At 33.9% G+C, this 18689-nt stretch overlaps 1 protein-coding gene across 4 annotated transcripts in view; it reads left to right on the forward strand.

The window, feature by feature from the left end:
• The window catches only part of LOC148943538 (deoxyribodipyrimidine photo-lyase-like), a 62491-nt gene that overhangs the window by 41108 nt on the left and 2694 nt on the right, over positions 1-18689 (forward strand). For all 4 annotated transcript variants that reach the window (XM_089101357.1, XM_089101358.1, XM_089101361.1 and 1 more), the window contains exons 5-8: positions 1390-1548; positions 12173-12429; positions 14222-14356; positions 16673-16914. In XM_089101357.1, coding sequence (XP_088957483.1) covers positions 1390-1548; positions 12173-12429; positions 14222-14356; positions 16673-16914 — 793 coding nt within the window. The remainder of the gene's footprint in view (positions 1-1389; positions 1549-12172; positions 12430-14221; positions 14357-16672; positions 16915-18689) is intronic.

Raw genomic sequence — 18689 nt, forward strand, 5'->3', positions numbered from 1 at the left:
AACATTGATAGTTCAAGTCCTTTTTTATAAGTCGAAAAGAATTGAAGAATAACCAGCCCCTGTCCTAAAACTATTTTTGATATCTGGTTCTTTTCTTACCCCTTAGAGGTACTTACACACTTTGAGGTACATATTTTTGACTTTCTCTGTGGCTGCTCAATTGTGCGTTTGGTGGAATTTTTTATTGGGGGATATTTTCTAAGGGGGGAAACGCCAGCTAGCATTGTGAGCGTGCCTCCATTTTGCACTTCGTTTTACATCATCCCCTCTAGTACGCATGTAAGCGACCTAGATTGTAGTCCCTAAGGAGTATTTAGAACTTACTGCTGGTTATTATGTGTGATGCATGGCAGAAAATACATTTACGTGCCATATTTCATGTGCTTGTCAGCTATTCCCCAACTCTGCTTCTATGTGTTGGAAATATCTTCGATGACAATAGAAATACAAAATATGCATCGACCGGAAATCCGACGCTTATGTGGCACATAATGCTAACCGATGCTCATTCTAGTATTATAACCCACTCTTCATACAGAGAAAACTTACGATAGGTAATAATTTTAATTAGCTGCCGTTAATTGCAATAGTTTGGCTTATCTCTGACCTATGGTAAGATGGGATTTATTGCCCACAATTTTCTAATAATGTTTCTTAGATTGTTGTTTCTAACGAAATGTTGAAATTAAGTTGATCAGGTGCTTAAATTCTTTCCGCAAAATTGAAGTTGCCTCAGTTTTCATATTGTAGCTAAAAAAATTAAAAAGACTGTTGTACACCAACTGCATAAGCATATTGATTGTGTTCCTTTTTCCCCGGGAACCAGAGACCGATATAAGTCGGATCTTTTACGAAATCTGTGCTGCTAGAGTATAAAGTTCTGGCAAGATCCTACTCCTCTCCCTTTACTTCAGGGTTGTTTTTTTCAATAGTAGTTTTTTTTCCAATAAATTTGTTTTTGTAGACCTGCAGAAAGATATTGCATCAGCTGTTGGTTACTGGTCATGGTGAACAAAAAATAGTGTTGAAGAAAAGTGATGGATTGAAAGGTAACCCAAGAAATTCGAAATTTAAAAAAAGGAACAGCTGGTAAATTTCTTCATTTAAAAATGATTGGGGCCTGCTATTTTGTTTATACCTCCATTTTTATGTCTATTTTCTACTTTGAAATGCTGTTTCAAGTAATTTTTAACGTTTTAGGATCCATCTTAAATTTATAACCTAGTACTTTTCTTATAGGCTGTTGGCAACATATTTTTGGCTGTTCGACAAATATGATCCCGTGAATCTAATAAAAAGTGTTTTCAACAATTAAGAAGATGGGTTATGATTTAACTGAAAATAGTCGAAATTGGTATAAAGGAAAAAATTGAGACATTTCTCTTATAGGTCGATGCCCACAACATTGTTCCATGTTGGTTTGCATCAGACAAACAGGAATATGGCGCAAGAACCATTAGGAAGAAAATTCACGACAAGATTGGCGAATTCTTAACAGAATTTCCTCCTCTGGTAAAACATCCTCATCTTGCAGATGAAAAGACTGAGGTAATTTGCAACCCTCTCTACTAGTTATCTTCAGCAGTTTGAAAGTAGCCTGAATCTATAAATATTCGATTGGAGCTAATTAAAAGACTAGTGGCCTCTTTCTTGTACATGTATAAAGCAATTTGTTTTGACATAAATTACAAAGGTTCATATTTTTAGCTTATGACAGTAGCAATATTGAGAAGCAGTCTTTCAGGTAGTCGCAATTCTAACCTTTAAATATTCTAGCCTTTAATAACAGTAGCAATATTGAGAAGCACTCTTTCAGGTAATCGCAATTCTAACCTTTAAATATTCTAACCTTTAATAACAGTAGCAATATTGAGAAGCACTCTTTCAGGTAGTCGCAATTCTAACCTTTAATAATTCTAATCTTTAATAACAGTAGCAATATTGAGAAGCACTCTTTCAGGTAGTCGCAATTCTAACCTTTAATAATTCTAACATTTAATAACAGTAGCTATATTGAGAAGCACTCTTTCAGGTAGTCGCAATTCTAACCTTTAATAATTCTAACCTTTAATATCAGTAGCAATATTGAGAAGCACTCTTTCAGGTAGTCGCAATTCTAACCTTTAATATCAGTAGCAATATTGAGAAGCACTCTTTCAGGTAGTCGCGATTCTAACCTTTAATAATTCTAATCTTTAATATCAGTAGTATTGAGAAGCACTCTTTCAGGTAGTCGCAATTCTAACCTTTAATAATTCTAACCTTTAATATCAGTAGCAATATTGAGAAGCACTCTTTCAGGTAGTCACAATTCTAACCTTTAATAATTCTAACCTTTAATAACAGTAGCAATATTGAGAAGCACTCTTTCAGGTAATCGCAATTCTAACCTTTAAATATTCTATCCTTTAATAACAGTAGCAATATTGAGAAGCTCTCTTTCAGGTAGTCGCAATTCTAACCTTTAATAATTCTAACCTTTAATAATTCTAATATTTAATAACAGTAGCTATATTGAGAAGCACTCTTTCAGGTAGTCGCAATTCTAACCTTTAATAATTCTAACCTTTAATATCAGTAGCAGTATTGAGAAGCACTCTTTCAGGTAGTCGCAATTCTAACCTTTAATTATTCTAACCTTTAATATCAGTAGCAATATTGAGAAGCACTCTTTCAGGTAGTCGTAATTCTAACCTTTAATAATTCTATCCTTTAATAACAGTAGCAATACTGAGAAGCACTCTTTCAGGTAGTCGCAGTTCTAACCTTTAATAATTCTAGTCGTTAAAATCAGTAGCAATACTGAGAAGCACTCTTTCAGGTAGTCGCAATTCTAAACTTTAATAATTCTAACCTTTAATATCAGTAGTCGTGAGAAGCACTCTTTCAGGTAGTAGCAATTCTAACCTTTAATAATTCTAACCTTTAATATTAGTAGCAATATTGAGAAGCACTCTTTCAGGTAGTCACATTTCTAACCTTTAATAATTCTAACCTTTTATAACAGTAGCAATATTGAGAAGCACTCTTTCAGGTAATCGCAATTCTAACCTTTAAATATTCTAACCTTTAATATCAGTAGCAATATTGAGAAGCACTCTTTCAGGTAGTCGCAATTCTAACCTTTAATAATTCTAACCTTTAATATCAGTAGCAATTTTGAGAAGCACTCTTTAATGTATTCGCGATTCTAACCTTTAATATCAGTAGCAATATTGAGAAGCACTCTTTCAGGTAGTCGCAATTCTAACCTTTAATAATTCTAACATTTGATAACAGTAGCTATATTGAGAAGCACTCTTTCATGTAGTCGCAATTCTAACCTTTAATAATTCTAACATTTAATATCAGCAGCAATATTGAGAAGCACTCTTTCAGGTAGTCGCAGTTCTAACCTTTAATAATTCTAGCCTTTAATATCAGTAGCAATACTGAGAAGCACTCTTTCAGGTAGTCGCAATTCTAACCTTTAATAATTCTAACCTTTAATATCAGTAGCAATATTGAGAAGCACTCTTTCAGGTAGTCGCAATTCTAACCTTTAATATCAGTAGCAATATTGAGAAGCACTCTTTCAGGTAGTCGCAATTCTAACCTTTAATAATTCTATCCTTTAATATCAGTAGCAATATTGAGAAGCACTCTTTCAGGTAGTCGCAATTCTAACCTTTAAAATCAGTAGCAATATTGAGAAGCACTCTTTCAGGTAGTCGCGATTCTAACCTTTAATATCAGTAGCAATATTGAGAAGCACTCTTTCAGGTAGTCGCAATTCTAACCTTTAATAATTCTAACATTTAATATCAGTAGCTATATTGAGAAGCACTCTTTCAGGTAGTCGCAATTCTAACCTTTAAATATTACGGGAAAAGTTGAAAATCAACATTCTGAAAGGAAAAAATGTTCTATCTTTTGATACTAAATTTAGTTATCCTTGGGTATATCTCCGGTTTATATATGGCGTATATCTTTTTATTTAAATACTTGAAAAAGCTAATAGGATGCTGACAAAACTGTGAAAGCCAATTTTGTTAAAACTCTCCGAGAAAACGGCAGTTATTTGGTAATTTCAGACAAATCGTAAAAATCTTGGCATTTTTGTATTCCTATTCTGTGTATGTACCTGATCCAATATATTTATGGCTTAAGCTCAATATTTTCAATTTATTTTTTTATGGGTGAGACATTTTGGCAGATTCCTACTAAGCAAAAGAATGTGTATTAGGAATAAATGATGTCCAGCAAAATTAATCAGCCATGGCAACTTTTCAAAGAAAAATAATAAGAAAAGCTAGGGGCTAAGGCCAGTGGAATCCACAGCAGAAGGGGTTAGTCTATGAAAATTTCGCCCATATAATCAACAAGGCTGGTTCAGTGTAAAATAGGGAGAAAAATATAAATTAAAATAACGTGAGATTAAAAAAATACGGACTTAAAAGGATAAAAATAAATGTAGAAGATGCAGAGAAAAATTAAAATAAAATTCAAGTTGTGTATATTAGTTGGCTAGGCCCGTAAACTATACCGAATACCCGTCAGTTTTTTCCCAAAAAATTGACGTAAAACTGACGTAAAAACCAAAGATGTAATTTGTTTATTTCCTGTCTCTAGAAAGTAAGAATTAAGGTGATTTAAAGTGTAAAACCAACTAAGCAAGCCTCACCAGCTCAGTTGGTAGAACGTGTTATCAAAAGACTATTTGTTACAGGGTCATGGTTTAGGCCCTATGCTTGACTTTGTTTTTTTCGTCGATAAAAGGTACAAATATATTTTTTGAAGGTGGGGGAGATTAAAAGTTACATTTGTGGAACAGGAAATGATGATAGACTGTAAACCATAACAAATGTAGAACTATTAATCATGTCCAATTCGAAAAATAAAATAAAAATAAAAATTTAACGGTATATATTGAGTCAAACCTGTATAGTTTACAACGAGAGTAGGAAAGATAAGACAGGAGTAACTCCAAACAGGAAAAGGAGTAACTAGAACAGGAAGTGATGATAGACTGTAAACCATAACAAATGTAGAACTATTAATCATGTCCAATTCGAAAAATAAAATAAAAATAAATATTTAACGGTATATATTGAGTCAAACCTGTATAGTTTACAACGCAAGTAGGAAAGATCAGACAGGAGTAACTCCAAACAGGAAAAGGAGTAACTAGAACAGGAAGTGATGATAGACTGTAAACCATAACAAATGTAGAACTATTAATCATGTCCAATTCGAAAAATAAAATAAAAATAAAAATTTAACGGTTTATATTGAGTCAAACCTGTATAGTTTACAACGCGAGTAGGAAAGATCAGACAGGAGTAACTCCAAACAGGAAAAGGAGTAACTAGAACAGGAAGTGATGATAGACTGTAAACCATAACAAATGTAGAACTATTAATCATGTCCAATTCGAAAAATAAAATAAAAATAAAAATTTAACGGTATATATATTGAGTCAAACCTGTATAGTTTACAACGCGAGTAGGAAAGATAAGACAGGATTAACTCCAAACAGGAAAAGGAGTAACTAGAACAGGAAGTGAAGATAGACAGTAAACCAAAACACATGTAGAACTGTTAATCATGTCAAATTAGAAACATAAAATAAAAAAACAAATTTAACGGTTTATATTGAGTAAAACCTGTATATACTACAACGCGAGTAGGAAAGATAAGACAGGAGTATCTCCCACCAGGAAAAGTATTAACTATAACAGGACTTGATGATAGACTGAAAACAATAACAAATGTAGAAATATTAATCATGTCCAATTCGAAAAATAAAAATAAAAATTTAAAGGTATATAGTGTGTCAAACATGTATAGTTTACAACGCGAGTAGGAAAGATAAGACAGGAGTAACTCCAAACAGGAAAAGGAGTAACTAGAACAGGAAGTGATGATAGACTGTAAACCATAACAAATGTAGAACTATTAATCATGTCCAATTCTAAAAATAAAATAAAAATAAAAATTTAACGTTATATATTGAGTCAAACCTGTATAGTTTACAACGCGAGTAGGAAAGATCAGACAGGAGTAACTCCAAACAGTAAAAGGAGTAACTAGAACAGGAAGTGATGATAGACTGTAAACCATAACAAATGTAGAACTATTAATCATGTCCAATTCGAAAAATAAAATAAAAATAAAAATTTAACGGTATATATTGAGTCAAACCTGTATAGTTTACAACGCAAGTAGGAAAGATCAGACAGGAGTAACTCCAAACAGGAAAAGGAGTAACTAGAACAGGAAGTGATGATAGACTGTAAACCATAACAAATGTAGAACTATTAATCATGTCCAATTCTAAAAATAAAATAAAAATAAAAATTTAACGGTATATATTGAGTCAAACCTGTATAGTTTACAACGCGAGTAGGAAAGATAAGACAGGAGTAACTCCAAACAGGAAAAGGAGTAACTAGAACAGGAAGTGATGATAGACTGTAAACCATAACAAATGTAGAACTATTAATCATGTCCAATTCGAAAAATAAAATAAAAATTAAAATTTAACGGTATATATTGAGTCAAACCTGTATAGTTTACAACGCGAGTAGGAAAGATAAGACAGGAGTAACTCCAAACAGGAAAAGGAGTAACTAGAACAGGAAGTGATGATAGACTGTAAACCATAACAAATGTAGAACTATTAATCATGTCCAATTCGAAAAATAAAATAAAAATAAAAATTTAACGGTATATATTGAGTCAAACCTGTATAGTTTACAACGCGAGTAGGAAAGATAATACAGGAGTAACTCCAAACAGGAAAAGGAGTAACTAGAACAGGAAGTGATGATAGACTGTAAACCATAACAAATGTAGAACTATTAATCATGTCCAATTCGAAAAATAAAATAAAAATAAAAATTTAACGGTATATATTGAGTCAAACCTGTATAGTTTACAACGCAAGTAGGAAAGATCAGACAGGAGTAACTCCAAACAGGAAAAGGAGTAACTAGAACAGGAAGTGATGATAGACTGTAAACCATAACAAATGTAGAACTATTAATCATGTCCAATTCGAAAAATAAAATAAAAATAAAAATTTAACTGTATATATATTGAGTCAAACCTGTATAGTTTACAACGCTAGTAGGAAAGATAAGACAGGAGTAACTCCAAACAGGAAAAGGAGTAACCAGAACAGGAAGTGATGATAGACTGTAAACCATAACAAATGTAGAACTATTAATCATGTCCAATTCGAAAAATAAAATAAAAATAAAAATTTAACTGTATATATTGAGTCAAACCTGTATAGTTTACAACGCAAGTAGGAAAGATCAGACATGAGTAACTCCAAACAGGAAAAGGAGTAACTAGAACAGGAAGTGATGATAGACTGTAAACCATAACGAATGTAGAACTATTAATCATGTCCAATTCGAAAAATAAAATAAAAATAAAAATTTAACGGTATATATTGAGTCAAACCTGTATAGTTTACAACGCGAGTAGGAAAGATAAGACAGGAGTAACTCCAAACAGGAAAAGGAGTAACTAGAACATGAAGTGATGATAGACTGTAAACCATAACAAATGTAGAACTGTTAATCATGTCCAATTCGAAAAATAAAATAAAAATAAAAATTTAACGGTATATATTGAGTCAAACCTGTATAGTTTACAACGCGAGTAGGAAAGATAAGACAGGAGTAACTCCAAAAAGGAAAAGGAGTAACTAGAACAGGAAGTGATGATAGACTGTAAACCATAACAAATGTAGAACTATTAATCATGTCCAATTCGAAAAATAAAATAAAAATAAAAATTTAACGGTATATATTGAGTCAAACCTGTATAGTTTACAACGCGAGTAGAAAATATCAGACAGGAGTAACTCCAAACAGGAAAAGGAGTAACTAGAACAGGAAGTGATGATAGACTGTAAACCATAACGAATGTAGAACTATTAATCATGTCCAATTCGAAAAAAAAAAAAAAAATAAATATTTAACGGTATATATTGAGTCAAACCTGTATAGTTTACAACGCGAGTATTAAAGATAAGAAAGGAGTAGCTCCAAACAGGAAAAGTAGTAACTATAAAAGTAACTTATGATAGACATTCAACCATAAAATATTGATAAATATTATTCAGGTAAAATTCGAAAAATAAAAATTACAATTTAACGTTATATATTGAGTCAAACCTGCATAGTTTACAACGCGAGTAGGAAAGATAAGACAGGAGTAACTCCAAACAGGACAAGGAGTAACTAGAACAGGAAGTGATGATAGACTGTAAACCATAACGAATGTAGAACTATTAATCATGTCCAATTCGAAAAATAAAATAAAAATAAAAATTTAACGGTTTATATTGAGTCAAACCTGTATAGTTTACAACGCGAGTAGGAAAGATCAGACAGGAGTAACTCCAAACAGGAAAAGGAGTAACTAGAACAGGAAGTGATGATAGACTGTAAACCTTAACAAATGTAGAACTATTAATCATGTCCAATTCGAAAAATAAAAAAAAAATAAAACTTTAACGGTATATATTGAGACAAACCTGCATAGTTTACAACGCTAGTAGGAAAGATAAGACAGGAGTAACTCCAAACAGGAAAAGGAGTAACTAGAACAGGAAGTGATGATAGACTGTAAACCATAACAAATGTAGAAATGTTAATCATGTCAAATTCTAAAAATAAAATAAAAATAAAAATTTAACGGTATATATATTGAGTCAAACCTGCATAGTTTACAACGCGAGTAGGAAAGATAAGACAGGAGTAACTCCAAACAGGAAAAGGAGTAACTAGAACAGGAAGTGATGATAGACTGTAAACCATAACAAATGTAGAACTATTAATCATGTCCAATTCGAAAAATAAAATAAAAATAAAAATTTAACGGTATATATATTGAGTCAAACCTGTATAGTTTACAACGCGAGTAGGAAAGATAAGACAGGAGTAACTCCAAACAGGAAAAGGATTAACTAGAACAGGAAGTTATGATAGACTGTAAACCATAACAAATGTAGAACTATTAATCATGTCCAAGTCGAAAAATAAAATAAAAATAAAAATTTAACTGTATATATTGAGTCAAACCTGTATAGTTTACAACGCGAGTAGGAAAGATAAGACAGGAGTAACTCCAAACAGGAAAAGGAATAACTAGAACAGGAAGTGATGATAGACTGTAAACCATAACAAATGTAGAACTATTAATCATGTCCACTTCGAAAAATAAAATAAAAATAAAAATTTAACGGTATATATTGAGTCAAACCTGTATAGTCTACAACGCGAGTAGGAAAGATCAGACAGGAGTAACTCCAAACAGGAAAAGGAGTAACTAGAACAGGAAGTGATGATAGACTGTAAACCATAACAAATGTAGAACTGTTAATGATGTCCAGTTCGAAAAATAAAAAAAAATTAAAATTTAACGGTATATATTGAGTCAAACCTGTATAGTTTAGAACGGGAGTAGAAAAGAACGGACAGGAGTAACTCCAAAATGCATAAATCACTACCTTCTGAGTTTCCAAATATAAATAATCTGAGTTAGTTATTTTCTTTGAGAACAGGGACGAAGTTTATAAATTCACTGCAATTACGTATATAACTAAGCTTAGTAAGTTTTGTTAAGTTAGAAAAATCAAATTAATGTTAAGTTTGGAGGTTTGTTAAAATATTTTCAATGTGAAAAAGGACTATTTTTTTCAAAACTACTATTTTAGTGATTTTTACGAAAATACTGTCTAGATTTTATATGAAAAAAAAAGAGGCTAGAATTGGGTCAAATATACTGTAGATGGTAACAATGATCATGGGAGTTAATCAAGCCTTAGTATACATGCACGTAAAATAGCCTATACTAGGTGGGGGGGGGGGGGTTCAGGTTCACACTGCGAAATTTCAGGATTTTGACAACTGTTCCCTGAGTTATGGTAATTTTGTATAAGTTACCTTTCCATCCCTTTTTGAGGAATTTACCCCTTCCCTCCAAAATCAGTTGCTGTATACCTTCTTTTAGTGAAAATATTTCTGCCAATTTTTTTTTTTATTTCATCTTCCTTCTATTTTTCAATTGTTCTATTTAGTAATTTAACTTCTGAAAATCCAAAAATCTATGACGAATGCAATAAATTTTGCAGAGAAGGTCAGGTTCTCTCAGATTAATCAAAAATTTGCTTGAGAAGCAAAATTCTTAGCTTTGTGGAAAACGATGCCTACTTTGCTCCCTTCCCACTCGATTTTTTAAACCATCATGGATTATTTTTATAATAAAACCTCAGTTGGTTTCTTTTTCCTCTTTAAAACCCCTCTTCTGTGAAAAATTCTTACTTAATCCAAAGAAAATTTCAGTCAAACAGTTCGTGGTAACGAACTGTAAGTAAGGAGCGACCTGGCTCAATAGTAACCGAAACTAAAAAAAATATAATTTTGATATCAATAGATACATCAAAAGAATCAGATTTTAATGCTGATTTCAAATATATAAGTTTGATCAGTCCTGCCTATCAAAAGTTACGCGCCTGAGAAAATTTGCCTGGTTTTTGAAAAAAGAGGGAAACACCCCCTAAATGTCACAGAATCTTAATGAAAATCACACCATTAGATTCAGTGTATTAGAGAACCTTACTGTAGAGGTTTCAAGCTCCTATCTGCAAAAATGTAGAATTTTGCATTTTTTGACAGAAGAAAGATCACGGATGCGTGTTTATTTGTTTTTTTTTTCAGGGGCGATCGTATCGACCAAGTGGTCTTAGAATATCGTGGGATGGCTCATTCAAACGGAAATTAAAAGTTCTAGTTCCCTTTGTAAGTGACCACGAAAAGGGAGGACAACTAGGCCCCATCCCACGTTCTTTCTTTCTCGAAGTCCGCTGATAAAAATTGCGAGATGTCCATTTTGCTCACTATGGTCGAAAATATAGCAAATGTGTATTTTAGGATAACGTTATTCCACACAGTCCCCGGGGGGGAGGGCTGAAAGGTAGGAACTTCACCCAATGTTTACATATAGTATTGGTTATTGGGAAGTATACAGACGTTTTCTGGGGGGATTTTTTCTGGTGGTGGGGGGGTTGTATCGGGGGTTATGTGGGAGGATCTTTCCTTGGAGGAAGTTTTCATGGGGGAAGGGACATTGCTATGAAGGGGGAACCAGATTTCCCAGCATTAAAAAAACAATCAAAATTTAAACAAAAAAAAAGTTTTTCAACTGAAAGTAAGGAGCAACTTCAAAGCTTAAAATGAACAGATATATGATTGGGTTCGCTTCCTAGTCAATACCTCGCTCTTTAAGCCAAAGAATTACTTTCATAAGAGCAATTTATTCTAATTAACGGCCTTTGTTATTAAGAGGTTATTTTTAAAAAATTGGAACAAAATTCGAACTTTAGCGTAAAGAGCGAGGTATTGACTAGGGGGCAAACCCCCTAATATACGTAATAAATATAGAAGTTCGTTACGTATGTTAATTCGTAAGTTACGTATATTTATTACTAATAAAAACGTTCGTAAATAAAAATAACAACTTTCGAGCCATTTAACCAAATAAAAGTAAAATTAATATGCAATTTTTGTTTTAATTATTGATCTACGGTGAGCCAAAATCAAAACCTGCATTAGTTCAAAAACGTCCAAAAATTAAATAAAACAAACAATTTTTTTTTAACTGAAAGTAAGGAGCGACATTAAAACTTATAACGAACAGAAATTATTCCGTATATGAAAGGGGCTGTCCACTCCTCAACGTCTCGCTCTTTACGCTAAAGTTATACTCTTTCTCACAACTCTATTTTTTTAAACAATAAAAAACTTTAGCGTAAAGAGCGAGGCGTTGAGGAGGGGACAGCCCCTTTCATATACGGAATAATATCTGTTCATTTAAGTTATAATGTCGCTCCTTACTTTTAGTTATAAAAAACTTTTTTTTTTATTTAATAACACTATAATGACTATTCAAAACATGATTGTTGAATTCGTCCAATTCAAAATACAAGGGAATCCCAATGTTGTTTTTATTTTTCAATTTAATGCAAAACTTGCTCTAGCTAGTAGGTCTTCGACTTCCGAGTGAGAATATCGCCAATCTGTTTAATTTACTAGGAATTGTCAGATAAAGTAACAAATCTTGTCGAATTTGGAAATAATAATCGTAACCTGTCATATTTTTTATATATTTGTAGCCTGTTGACTGGGACAAAGCTGTTGCATCATTGGAAGTTGATCGCACAGTTCCCGAGTTAACTTGGACAACTCCTGGAACTAAGAAGGGCCTTCATAACCTTTATGAATTTTGCCTTAAAAGACTGAAGCTTTTCGCAGAAAAGCGCAACGATCCCAACATTGATTCTTTGAGTGGTATGTCTCCATTCTTCCACTATGGCCACGTTAGTGTGCAGAGAGCCATTTTAGAGGTCAAGAAGTATAAGCAGAAATCTCAGTAAGATTTTTATACATACCGTCATACAGAAGGAGGACAAGGCCGTACCCAGGATTTTTTTCGGGGGGGTGGGGGTGGGGTTACTCAAAGATTTGGGGGGGGGGCGTTTACTCAAAAACATAAAAAAACGCATAAAAAATTGGTTTATATCCGTTTTTGTTACGCTTTTACGAGTCAGACAAACATTTCGGGGGGGGGGGGGCTTGGTAAAACCCCCTAACCCCCAAAGTGCCTTTGCAAACATAACTTTCTTCTATATTCTAAAGAAAGTAGTTGAGCCAGGTGAACAAAACTTTCTAGAATTAGCTCAAATATCAAATTCTCTAAAATTTTCATTTGCCAAGCTCAGCTTCTGTCTTTAAAATGCTAAAAAAAGTTTGTCTGAAAAGCAATTTGTTTACCTTGGGCTCATACAAAGGAGCTTATTTTGAATATGTGAAGACTTTATTCATTTGGCAAATATTTTTTTTTCAGACTTATCCAGCGATATCCGGAAGAAGAATATACTACATTTATACAGACTCGCGAACGGTGAATCAGAGGGGCTGTTATACATAATAGTACAAATTATCGGAAAAACCGTGACAAAATTTAACAGTTTGGCCGGGTAGGGGATTTAGGCGAGAGGGGGATTTAGGCGAGAGGAGGACTTTATTAACAGCTTCGAAGTAGTTTTGAGTCGATTGGCTATCTTCTATTTTTCACTGGGATTCAGACCATATTTGGCAAAAATTTTCGTTTTCTTGGCAGAAACTTCATTGTGGCCCTAGGTCTTTTGTGACTTAAAAAAGGCTATAATGATTGATTCAATTTCAAATGAGCCCCTCGTGATTATCTACGACCTTCGATTCAGTTCAGTCGCCTCTGGGAACTCAAGGAAAAGACACGGCATGTATTTTAACTATGGTAAAATGAGATTTTCCTCAATTTTGAAGATGGGGAACAATAAACCTCCGTTGAAGGGTTTTAGACGATTGCACGCCAATGGGCTATCTTATAATTCTTATTCCCAGGCTTTTTTACTCTCTTCGAATAGAAAATGATGCTTTTTAGCACAAATTGGGAGAAAATCACACTATGCTATGGCGCGATCTTTTTTTTTTTTAACTTCAAAAGGGCACAAGATATTATGATATCCATTTAAGTAAGTCCTCTCCCAACAAGGTCGTACCCAGGATTTTTTTTCGGGTGGGGGGGGGGTGGTTACTCAAAGATCTTTTTTGTTACGTTTTTACGAGTCAGACAAACATTTCGGGGGGAGGGGGGTCACCATCACCCCCCCTCCTGGGTACGGCCTTGTCTCCCAATATTCTACAACTGCTGGTTCGACGCATTCACTCCTCGGGAAAAAACGGAAAGGGGGACTCGTCACTGCTGCCCATGCAAAGTTGATATTTTCTTTTTTGTTCAAGGTGGGGAACTGTAAGTCCAGTTTAATCTGAGGTTTTCGATAATGGCGAGTTCTGAGATTTTTTTTTTTTTTTTGGGTTGACGTCATTTTTGAAGAGTTTAGGCTCTTTTTCGGAATTAGAAATAGAAAAGAAAAAAATCAGTAATTGCGGATTAATTTTCTGTTAAATTTGAACAATATTTATTATTTCTGAATCAACATCGTTGGAAAATGTTTCCCATTAGGCATTAGACAGTTTCTTAGAAAATAGGGCTCTAAGATTTATTTGATTGCTATGGGCCGTAGTTCGCTCTTTACTTGGGTCCAACTACGGGTGTAATTACAAGAAGTGTTCTATAAAAAAACCTAGTTTTCTCATTCCTAACATATTTTTAATTCTAGGGCTGGCTATGATTCCTTTTTTGAAGAAGCCGTAGTTAGAAGAGAACTTTCTGACAATTTCTGTTTTTACCAGAAAAATTATGACAATTTAGATGGCGCCTATCCTTGGGCACGAAAAACTTTAGATGATCATAGGTATGTATCTAATCTATATGACCTATTTGTCAAACTAGAATATCCTTGGGGCTGGATGGAAAGGGGGCAGCATATCACACTTTATTAATTTTACTGGAAAGTAATAATTCATAGTTTTTAAGCTTTTATGGGGTTGGAATAGTATTTTGTTTAAGGATTAAAATGAGAATGAAGTCTGTAAATAAAGTGAGTAGCTGAATGATGTTGTTTGAATTTGTTTTTAGAACATAGTATTTTTTTTTGTTAGTGTTTGAGTTAGAAGTAGTGCAATATTTAGTGTCCCAACTGCCATTAGAGTCTATCCGACGACAGGCATAAGCAACCGTATGCTCTGTTGGAGAAATCGGAGACCAACTGACTGAGTCTGATTATATTATGAAGAAATACTTGCTTTAGGACCCGTTGCATAATACCGTATGCTTTCTTGTACTGTGATTGATACTAATTTTTCCAGATTAGTGATTAACTGGCAGTTATCGACATTACCGATTATGTAGGTAGATGATGCAGGCCCTGTAAAGGGAGGAGAGGGTTACTGAGGCAATCTTCCCAATATGCCCCGAGTGGTGTGACTTGGGGGATGCTGCGGCAAAGATTAAAAAACTGGTTGTGTTATTCAGTTGCTAATTCCTGTAAAAATTTCCGTGGGGGGGGGGGATAATTTTGGATCAGTTGTGGCAAACCCTAGGGATAGTTCAGGCATGATGGTTTTTTTTTGCCTTAATCTTCTGGGTGGAGCAAATACAGCGTTTTATTTTTACAAATTCAGCCAGTACCTGGTTAATATATCCTCATCGCTTTCTTACTCATTTTTGAAAAAAGTGTTTGAGATATGTCTTATATTTTTGAGAAGGATGTAATGTAGACCAAATCAGGTAGTGAGGTCTTTGAATCTAGTCTAATTAAGATTCCAAACTCAAATGTTAAGTCGTAGATCTAAATCTTAGATGCGGAAAATTTGAAGATGATATAAATAATCTTAGTTTATTTTGTCAGTCAAAGATTTATATACCACTCCTCAAGCACTTCCCAAACTAGTCAAGCTAAATACACTGAATAAAACTGCATTTCAGGATCCCTTTTTCTCACTTTCAGAAATAACTAGAAAGGAGATCGATCGACATCTGCTTAGTTTTCGTCAGGTCTCGAAGCCAAAGATCTTTTGTTTCTAGATCTTTCTTGATCTAGAAACATCTAGATCTGTGCTTGACACAGATCTTATGACAAACCCTAGATCTGAGTTTGTCACAGTTGGTGTAAAATTACCCCCCCCCCCCCGGGAAAATTTTTTACAGGAATTAGCAAATGAATAACACAACTATTTTTTTAGTCTTTGCCGCGAAACCCCCCAAGTCATAGCACTCGGGGCATATTGGGAAGATTGCCTCAGTAAAATCCCTCAAATAACGGTATTTTGAGCGATTTCCTGACGTAGTTTCCCTAAAGACAGCGATCAAAATACCGTCTATTATAAATTCAACCAAAATTTATGGGAGTCTACAAGGGCGGATTCAGGATTTTTTTTTCGGGGGGGGGGAGTACTAATTTTTGACTCAGTTTTCGACTAATTTTACTGATTTTTACCTAGGTTTTACTGATTTTCGACTTATTTCCGACTCGGTCAAGAATTTCGGGGGGGGGGGGGGTCAAACCGGGTAACCCCCCCCCCTGGATACGGCCTTGGGAGTCTACCTTCTTGAACTTTGAAAGGCTCCTTTTTCTGACTATCTTCTGATATGCTCTTTGTGGTCTTCTTATCCTTAAAGTTTTGTACTTGCATCTGTAATAGTACGAGGTCTTTGTTTGAACCTTAGAATATGTTGGGTTATTCAAATACATGCCTTATGTTTATAGTGAAAAAAGCATAATTCTCGATTTTGAGGTCTTCTGTAAATGCTTAAATATGTCCAGGCAAGGCTCAACAAAGAAAAAAAAGACGGAACCGTAAAAAGTGTCAGCCAGTGAATAAATTTGAAAAAGACAGATATTTCGGCAGAAACCTACTGTCTTTTAGTGGAAGGAGAAGTCTAGGATAATGGAATAGAAAAAAATTAATATGTTAATGATTTGCTGAAAACTAGTATAATTAGGTAAAACATATGGAAAGATGATGTGGCTTTAAAACTCGGGTGATGAGCAAAGTAAGGCAAATAGTTTGAAAAATACTAGCATTAAATCAAATTATATTTAAATGTTTGATATGTTGATTTGTACACTATGCCTAGGACATAATTTCATCCCTTTTCATAGTGGAAATCTTTCGTTTTTTCAGGGAGGTAATTTTTTTGTGCATGTACTCATAATTGTATTCTTCAGGAATGACAAACGGGAATTTCTATATTCAAAGCGACAGCTTGAGGAAGCAAAAACTTACGATGAGTTGTGGAATTCATCTCAGATTCAATTGGTCAAGGAAGGCAAGATGCATGGTTTCATGAGAATGTATTGGGCCAAGAAAATCCTTGAATGGACCAAATCACCAGAAGATGCTCTTCATATAGCTATGTATTTAAATGACAAATACAGCATTGATGGAAGGGATCCTAATGGATATGTAGGTAAGAGACGGAGCACGTTAGGGTCTTTTGCTCTTAGTTTCAGTTATTTTCAGCTCTAATTAGGATGATTATTTCTATTATATTTGTGCTGTCAAATGATGACTTTGTAATTCACCAGGCATCTTAAAATATGTATATCTTGAATCCTATTAATCTTATTAAACAGGTCCACAGATCTCTTTTTATGTCTGTAGAATATTATAACTACGTTTAAGAACGAAATTATTCAAATTGACTTCTAAAACGATTAATAAATTAAATATATTATTTAATTAAGTTTCTGTTTAAATAGATTAATGATTAGCCGTCAAAAGTACTAAAGTAAATAAGTAAAATAAATATCATCCTAACATTAACCTGGAAACATATGCAAAACCATTGTCAACAGCTTCCCTCTTATTACAAAAATAAATTATAACATAAAAGATTATACTTACATGAATACCGGTACAAAAGGTGGGGATGTTTGCACCGAGACTTGAATGGGAATATTCGTTATTTTCTTTTATATATATATATATATATATATATATATATATATATATATATATATATATATATATATATATAGTCCCCATATATCCCCAAAAATACTCCCCCCTCCCCCAATAATTTATGTGAATTGATAACACTGGCTATCTCCTTTTTCTAGAATCTGTCCAAGCCAATTAAGGCTGTCTTTCTGATGCACATAATAGAATGGAACAAATCTTCGGCTTCTAAAGAGTAGTATTTAGCACCTCAACACCCAAATCAAGGCCCGTTTTCGATGTAACACCTTTAATTAGGTTTAATTATTTTCAACACAAATTGAACAGTGAACTCCCAGATGGTTTGAGTATCTCCTTCGAATGCCACTGGCTGCCCCTGCTAGAACTATATACGACTTTGACCCCACATCCTATGGTTGGTTACGCCCCACGGGTAGACCTCGGACCAGATGGAAGGACAGCCTTCAGAAGTTCCTCAACATGGCCGACATTGCTGCTGGCGAGGCCCTCCTCATAGCAGCAGATAGGCCTCCCTGGAGAAGCAAAGTTCCTATGCTCTCTGCGCCATATACCATGCGGCAGGAGCCTTAAGTCAATAAGCCAAGTCTATTTTCCATGGAATCGATGTCAAATCTGCAAATTTTTTCTACTTATAATGTCCTCCATGAACAAATCAGAGATACTGATGTTTTATTGAGATAATAATTGACTTTCCGTCTATACCAGACATTGCATTCATTCTAGAGCAAAGGACTTGACAGCAGATGGTTGCAATATTATGTGTGGTATCCTAATTTCGATTGGAATATTTTATGTATTCATGGACGAAAAGGAACTCTTCAAAGCGTATTAAACAAATCCATCCTTAGGGACAATGATTGGACCTTTATTAGTAGTATATATTAGTATTTTACATGCGACCGTGTGTTTTTTTTTTATTTTTTTTTATTTTTTTATTTTTTATTTTTTTTTTTTAATCGAAGCAGAATAGGTGCGGACTTAACAGAGATTGGACAGCGGTGCAAAGCTTAGGTGAATATACTAATAAAAAATTGTTCAATCATTTCTATGGATACGATCAGGTACATATGTAGGAGGGGCTTTCAGTGCGTCTGTATTCCCCTCCCCTGTCCCAAGATTGTCCCAACAGCTCCCTTTATCTCGTATAATTTGACTGACATTTCTTTTCTAACTCCCACCCCCTCCCAATTGCAGTGGAGCTCCCTTAAAAACTCTATCAATCCAGATATTTGGCTAAAAATTTGGTAAATAATTTTGTATTAA

Source organism: Artemia sp. Qi Xiang Cuo, chromosome 15 (assembly GCF_049724085.1).
Source record: "Artemia sp. Qi Xiang Cuo chromosome 15, ASM4972408v1, whole genome shotgun sequence".
NCBI classification, from domain to species: domain Eukaryota; kingdom Metazoa; phylum Arthropoda; class Branchiopoda; order Anostraca; family Artemiidae; genus Artemia; species Artemia sp. Qi Xiang Cuo.